General features: G+C 44.1%; 2 protein-coding genes across 2 annotated transcripts; both read left to right on the top strand.

Moving 5' to 3' along the window:
- LOC6610828 (uncharacterized oxidoreductase YjmC) lies at positions 1-1313 on the top strand. The gene has a single exon (XM_002035358.2). It carries the CDS (start codon positions 37-39, stop codon positions 1192-1194), a length of 1158 nt encoding a protein of 385 aa, XP_002035394.1. The 5' UTR covers positions 1-36; the 3' UTR covers positions 1195-1313.
- Positions 1314-1998: 685 nt separating this feature from the next.
- On the top strand, positions 1999-4349 carry LOC6610827 (leucine-rich repeat-containing protein 15). Its single transcript, XM_032718902.1, has 5 exons — positions 1999-2704; positions 2763-3217; positions 3281-3429; positions 3484-3743; positions 3813-4349. Exons 1-5 carry the CDS (start codon positions 2148-2150, stop codon positions 4237-4239), a joined length of 1848 nt encoding a protein of 615 aa, XP_032574793.1. The 5' UTR covers positions 1999-2147; the 3' UTR covers positions 4240-4349.
- Positions 4350-8048: the final 3699 nt, after the last annotated feature.

Genomic DNA, 8048 nt, shown 5'->3' with positions numbered 1-8048 from the left:
TACACCTTTCTATTGGATGAAAATCAGTTCTACACAATGTTGGCGCTCCTCCGGCCAGCTCTGTGGCTGGGAAGCTGCCTTCGTGGCTACCACATGCCTGCCGCATCTGCGCAGCATCGGGGCGACACGTCCTTGGTTCTGGTGGACGAGGCCCGCCGCTTCATCCAGGACTGCCTGCTGCGGGTTGGAGTTTCCCCCTCCAAAGTGCGCGGCATCAGCGAGTTCCTGGTTGTGGCGGACTATCGAGGGAACTACGGAAGCGGGCTGAATCGCCTGGATTACTATCTCAGTGATCTGCAGAGTGGGCATGCCAAGGTGGGCGCAGAGCCTTCAATAATCAGCGAAACAGTGTCCACCGCCCATGTGAATGGTAATTCCGCCTTGGGTGTGTTTGTGGGAAACTTTTGTATGGATTTGGCGGTGAAGAAAGCTGAGGACTCTGGCATCGGTTTCGTGGTGGCCCAGCAATCTCACGACATTGGCATGGCCAGCTGGTTTACATTTCGCGCTGCCGGCAAGGGATTAGCCGGAATCGTGATGTCCAATTCGGCTCCAATGATGATGGGTCCCAACTCAAAGTCCGCCAGCATTGGATCCAATTGCTTCGCCTTCTCCGTAAAGGGTGAGCAGTACCATTTTGTACTAGACATGGCGACCAGCGTGAAGGACATTGGAGCCGTGGAATGGGCTTGGGCCAACGATGAGTATATACCGCATGGCTGGGCGGCCAACGAGGGAGGCTTATCCACCTGTTTTCCCAGCTTGGCCCTAAGGACACCATTACTATTTCCAGCTGGAGGTCACAAAGGCTACTGCCTGTCAGCCGTGATAGATGTTCTGTGTGGAGTGCTCTCTGGTGCCCAATATGCCACTCATATAACCATGGACCAGGACCAACCATCGAACTTGGGTCAAGTATTTATTGCTCTTGATCCAGAATTTTTCTTGCCCAACTTTACTGAACGTTTCGATGACTTTTGTGGTCGCATCCAGAATAGCCAGCCGGCGGACGATTCAGAGCCCATCCGGCTACCTGGCGAACTGGAGAGGATACACATGAACTACGTGGACGATTTGCGGGCTTTACCCTATCCCAATAGTCTTTTGACCAAGTACAAAGAAGTGGCGGAAAGGCTGTGCGTAAAACCAATCGAGCTGGCTTTCGATAGGTGTCAGTCCAGGAAGAGCTTTTAGTCTCATACTATAGATACTATAAATGTAGTTCACAAAAAATATTATAGTTAACAGAAAAATGTTAAGCTTATTAAGTAAAGTATAAATAGCTACTCCTACGCAGGAATGGCACGAGGAAATTTTTTTTTGCATTTCTTAGCAAATTCACAAACCACTATGTGGCGCCATCTGTGAGCACGTCTTAAAAAGTACTCTTTGTATTCCAGTTTCGGAAAAAAACTTTGTTGTGCTGACCCTTTAGAAAAATCCTGTATAAATTCCCCCTGTTAATGTGCCATCTAGGTCTTAGAAAGTTTTGTGATTTCGAAGGTTGAAAGGTACAACAAGCGAGTTCGAAGGATGAAGGTCGAATCTTAACAGTGAGAACACTTTTCATAAGCTTTAGATTGTTTTGTCCGGCATTTCTGCTACACCCCATGAATCTGTTAAGAATTATTTTATCCAATAAGTGCATACATAACATGCATATGTGCATAACCATCTTACTATAGAAAAATCATTTATCTTAGCCGCATACAATAAACTTTGCTTAAGCAGGATTTGAAACGGAAATGTATGTATGAAATGTATGTATGCAATATAATTACGAATTACATGGCATTCGAGTCGCGTTCTGAGGGGTTTCCCAACCGAGCTCTCCAGTTGATTGTTCAGACATGTTGACTAGACACTTTGTTGATCATTACGCATCCAAACTGAGACTCTCGGTTTCTAGCCGGTCGTTGGATTCCGGAGAGCAGAGATGTTCCATCTGGTGAGGCCTGGGCGACCGCAAGATGCGCTGCAATCCGCCGGCTCCCATGTGGTGCTGTGAGCTACTTAAGCGTAATTGCAGTAAATGCAAATTTTCGTAAATTATTTGAATTACGAATTAAATCGGAATTAGGCGGACTATAAATGGGACTGCAGATCGGGGCAGACTTCTCAGAACGTGTGTGGAATTCGCTGAAGACATGTCGCTGGGAGTATGGCAACTAGTCAGCTTAGTCTTGCTGATGGATCCGGCCGAGGTGATCACAGGACCTTCACAGGCAAAGGAGACGCCCATCCAGAGTCTGGACGAGTTCCGGCAGAGGTACCTGCTCCCTCTCATCACCTCGGACACAAGAAACTGCAGTCTGAATGCATGTGAATCACTGGGCATTGTGTCCCAGCTCTTGATGCTCATCAACTCAATGCCAAATGGAACCCAGTCCGCTGCGAACGATAAAAAACCATCCAAGTCCAAGGCGAATGGTCATAATGGTGGAGATGGCAATGGCGGGGAGATTAATGCCATGTCCCATTTGGCCAACTTTGATCTGGTGAAGCGGGTGCGACAGATCGAGAGTCGCCTCCGATCCGTGGAGCAGCCCGTCTGGCACTTGGCCACTGGCAGCCAAATCGAGTGGAATCACTGCACCTCGGGTGTGTGTCGCTGCAATCCGGACACCAAGAGCTTCACCTGCTGGAATACCAATCTTAAATCAGTTCCTGTCACTCAGGTGATACCCATGAATATGGTCAACATGTGAGTTTGCTAGTCTCTTCGTTACACAAAAGTATATAACTTTCTAAAAATCCCTTAGAGATCTTTCGAGGAACATCCTTTCCACACTGCACAAGGATACCTTTCGAGGACTAACCGTGCTTAAAGAGTTGGATATATCGCACAATGTTTTGGATTTTCTGCCCTTCGATTTGTTCCAGGATCTGGATAGCCTCTTGGTTTTGCGCATTCAAAACAATCAACTGGAGGATATTGATCATCGTACCTTCTGGAAGCTACGAAACCTGAATATTCTGGATCTGAGTAAAAACGAGATTGGAATGCTGCCCGAATCGATATTTTACCATGCCCAAAGGCTCACCGTGATTAATATGTGCGACAATCAGATTCAGAACTTTCCACCCAATCTTCTGCGAGATCAGCTGATGCTGGAGGAGCTGGATATGTCCAGAAACAAAATCAGCGAGCTTAGTTCGGGCAGCATTAGATATCTGACCAAGCTGAAGACCCTGGACTTTGGATGGAATCAAATAGGTAAGGGCGATATTAGTTTATAGGGAACTGGGACATATTTTTTTTATCCTTTATCTTTTTCAGCAAAGATTGATGATGACTTCTTTGCGGGACTAAGGAGTCTACGAACTCTTTCACTGCATAATAATCGCATCTCATCGCTGTCGGGAACTATATTCAATAATTTGGCCAACTTGGTCACCCTTGATTTGACCACGAATCGGATAAGTCATGTAGGCATACCCAAAAAATTGAATTACATTTTATCTAACCTTTTGTTCTAACAGATGGATGGCAATGCCTTTGTGGAGCTGAACAACCTGAATGAATTGTTTTTGGGCCAGAACTCCATGTCCAGCATTCCAGCTGATCTATTCCTTAATGTTAGTGCTCTCACACGTTTGACCCTATTTTCCAATAACCTAACCACCTTGGAAGCCGATGACTTCCAGGGGTTAGTTAACCTTAAGATTTTGTTGCTTAACAATAACATACTTAAAAATTTCGATGCCCGCGCTTTCGAGCCGCTTTCACAATTGGAAAAGCTGTAAGTTCTAATAGAAGTATTTTCTTGGTTACGTAAATTTAAATTAAATTAAATTAAATTTTTAATTAGCCGCATTGACTCCAACAAGCTGATGTTCCTGCCACATGGAGCACTTCATGGCCTGGAAAATTTGGTGGCCGTCAAGCTGGACAAGAATCCTTGGCACTGCGATTGCCGAGCTCTATATTTGGCCAGGTGGATACGAGAGTTTGTGCTGAAACTCTGGGACGGGCAGCAGCCCATGTGCCGTGGTCCTGGCGATTTGGGAGGTCACGAGGTGGGACTGCTGCGTTATGATGACCTCTGCGACGGCCAGTGGGCCAGCATGTTGTCCCTTTCGCCACGGCTTCCAGTTCGAAAGCATCAAATATCCACACCGATGAACTACACAGACTACTTCAATCTGTATCTGAAGCACATCTACAATGGCACTACAGATGAGGAGCTCAAGGAGGCCGATATAACCAGCGTGGCCATCAAGAAGGTTCATAACTAGTTCTTTTATGGACAACTTGAAGATATAGGAATTGATATCATACACCTTAAACCTATATTTATAAGCATTATATATTATTTTATGACGATAGAAATAAATTATTTTAGAATATTGAAAACACCAGATATTTTAAAACAATTTTGAACCTTTTGGTTGTACTAAGTCGGAAATAAAACTTGCAGTTTTTCCCACCCCCATCAAAGTTGCAAAGTTTTCCACTTCTTCTTGTCAAAACAAATTTAAAGTCAATTATGTGTTTGCATGGCAGACATTTAGTATTAATTTGCAACCTCATGGGAAATAAACCATCCTTGGGCACCTCTATTTCACTCCGCCTCCTCCTCCTCCGCCTCACCTGCCTTTTTGGTGGGCAAAAATTACGGGCCTGTCTCGGCCTCGCGTGCCGCTTTTTACCGGTGTCTGCGTTTGCGACAAGCTTTTTACCTAACCAATTTATTGCTTCCGCCCGGCCCAGCCTAACTTCGTTCTAGGAGCTATCTTGGGTCCTACTGGGTTCACTAGCTGCGCTTTTGCCATTTGCCTGCACTGAAAACAACATTTTATTAACAAGCCTAAGCGTTAATTGCATCTTAAGTGCTTTAACTCGATGGAGTTTGCTCAGTGAAAATATATTGTTGCCTACTTTCAGATACTTTTGCATCTGATACCAAGATAGTTTTGAATTAAAGTGAACTATATGGGTTTATTTTCAAAAAGTAAATTATTTTCAGTGCCGTTGTGTTATGTTCGTTGGCAATATCATTCCAGTTTATAGTTACTGTGGCTGCTGCTATTCGTTTTCCTTTTCGGTTTTCCTCGTATTCTCTCTTTTTTTGCCGCTGTCCTTGCAATTTCCATGTGTTGACATTGCCGTGCTTCATTCACTTTCCCACTTTGGCCCGGCGCTGACTGCTTCCTGTTGCCAGTTTTCCAGTTTTTGGAGCTTCCCCGTTTCGTGTGTTATTGGGCGATAGTGTGCCCTCCGCCAGTCATCGGTCTCCGGCTCTTCCGCCCACCAATTTTAAGGGGCGGGGGCCTGGTAATCCCAGGGGATGGCGTCCTGGAGGCTTGTACACAACATATGCATTTTATACAAAATTTGCAAGGCAAATATTAAAAATTGAATGCCGCCATTGTTGGCCTTGTTGTCGCTTCGGCTCTTGTTGTTGGCTATTTGTTTGGCAGTTGTCTGCACTGAGAAAAATTTCTTGTATTACATGTGAAAAACTTTGAGTTGCAATTTTAGCGTGAGCAATATTATTTGTTCGTCTGCTGCAATTATGCAGTTGCAATTTCTACATAGCGTACTGTCTATATATTGTTAGTTGCGATTGAAATTATTTCCTGTGCTTTCGGGGCAATCGAAGCTGATTGCCTCTGAGTGGCTGGGCTCCGCTTTTTGACATAGCATCGGAAAAAATGTCAACCCTATTCCACTCCTTTACGCCGGCTTTTCAAAATACAACAATATGTAATCATATTTTTCTTTATACGCAACGCACGCGTCACCGTTAAATACGGATGGGAAAACTAAAGGGGCGGGGGCTCAGGAAAACCGGAGAGGGCGGTGGTGCGAATGTGAATCCTGCTATCAGTCGCATCTGTCTTGTGCCGTAGTCGTTGCTGCCTAAAGCGGAAGTAAAAGGATTTGAATTGCCTTTTGCTAACAAAATAACAAAACACCCCTAATGTATGCAAATTCCCCCAAGCTTAAAGTCTCCTGCCAGCTAAGCAAACATCTTAGCGCCTTGTCTTGCCGGAATGTGGCATCGAGCCTACGGAGGCGTTTTAAAGGATTCCAAAGGACGCGAGATCCTTCCGCCCAGTCAATGACCAATTGCCGCTTAAGTGTTTTCGTCGGATAACAGGAGGTCAATTTGGAAAAGTTGGAAAAACTAAAACTTAAAATTCAATTTGGGTAATGCAGTTCCTTTCTATCCCCACTAATGATCAAATGATTTCTGAATATATACAAAAGAGGTAAGAAGATGCTAAAGCTTAAAAAGTAGCTATTTCATTAATATATATTTTATTGGGAAATACAAGTTAATGTTGAATATTGCATATATATTATATATATTCTCAAAAACCAATAAAAAAAACGTAGCCGTTAGAAAGCTCTATGTAAACTTGCATTAATATTAAGTCAAGTCAAAGGTTTCTGAATTGCCTATGTAAAATTTCGTTTCGAGGTGAATTTGTGTAGGTAGTAGAGCTTAATCATCTCCTTTCAGATTTCATTTCAGCCACTGCCTGAAGATTTGGTGTCACGTGACTTAGTCCTGAAGAATTCGAGTTCCACTCAGGAAAACCACTCACTTGCTCTTGAGACTTTTCCGAATGCACTCACTTCACTGCGCATCCGCGCGCTTTTGTCAGCGCTTTTCTCTGTGAAAAGCCGTCGGTTGACGGTTAAAGTTCGATTGACACACTGAACTCGGCGCCAGTCGGTCACGAAGTTTGCCGGCAGCTGCTGTCGGTTGGGGCTTGCCAGAAAAAATAATAAGGGGAATGCGGAGGCGGGGAGGTTGGTCAAATTTTTGATTTATTTGAAATTTTTAATAATTTCGAGATTGGGCATTTTATTGTGCGACCACGGGACGAAATTGTTTGAATTGGGCTGGAATGAATGCAAATTTCATGCAGCTCACGCGACCGGCACTTGTGTTTCTGCCCGGGAAATTTCAGTCCGTCTTTCTTGGTCCGCAAACCCGAATTCGGTAACCCGTAGTTCGCAGACCTGACCTAAGACAAGCCGCACAAAATTTGACTATGGCAAATTCACTTAGACGTTGGCCTTTCCACGGCGTGCGCACAAAAACTTTTTGCCACACTTTTCTTCCTAGTTTTTTTGATTTTTTTTATTCTATTTTATTTTTTTCATACATATTTAGCACATGCTGTCGGTTGTCAAATTGTGGGCGGAGTGGGGTGTTTGCTTGCCACTTTGGAGCAGCTACAACGCATAAAGATGCGACTTGGCGTAAAGTGTGCTTACGTGTGTGTGTGTGTGTGGTTGGTTCTTGCGGCTTGGAGTCCGGCATTTCGACACTCCGGCTGTGCGACTCCGGGCTTTGGTACTCGGGACTAGGTCCTCCGACCGGCAAACGCGGCGTATACTTAATTCGGTTTATGCCCGAACGTGTGGCACATTATTCTTATGTTCTCTCTGTCGGCTACGATGTGTGAAATATGCTGAATGTGTGTGCACAGCAATTTTGATTAGACACATATACACGCCTATACACACTAACACACCGCCACGGAGAAGGCCGCCAAGCAATTAAAATTTCTTTTGTTCCTGCAGAACGATTTGTTTGATTTGCTCTAAGCGCGAAATAATGAATATTATGGAAATGAAATGCCTGCCCACTGACCTCATTGAGCAGCCAGCTGAAGTGGATAGAATAAAGGGGGTGGTTAGGTGGTCTTATTAGAACAAGTTTACCTTAGACGGATGTCAGAGATGTTAGTTGAGGAGAGACTATCAAAATCCACTCTGTTAAAAGGATACTGAAAAATTATTGAAAAAAATGTATGCCAAAAGTCATATACAACTAATGGTGACCTCTAATAACAGACAATTGTCTCCGCATTTTCCATTTCACCTTATTCAATTATATAATCGAAAAAGAAAGTCCCTATACAAAATTGTCCGAAATAGCCAGCATCTCTGGCAGTTATCGCCGTTCACGTTTATTCGCGGATTTTCTCATAATTTTTACGACCTATTTCGTGTGAAAACTGTGTCGCTATTCGCGGTGACCAAGTGGCCAAGTGGTCAACTGAAGTGGAACTTTTAATTTCAA

Source organism: Drosophila sechellia, chromosome 3L, assembly GCF_004382195.2.
Source record: "Drosophila sechellia strain sech25 chromosome 3L, ASM438219v1, whole genome shotgun sequence".
In the NCBI taxonomy this organism is placed as follows: Eukaryota; Metazoa; Arthropoda; class Insecta; order Diptera; family Drosophilidae; genus Drosophila; species Drosophila sechellia.
The sequence above is the reverse complement of the archived record's forward strand: the minus strand, read 5'-3'. Positions and strand labels throughout refer to the sequence as shown.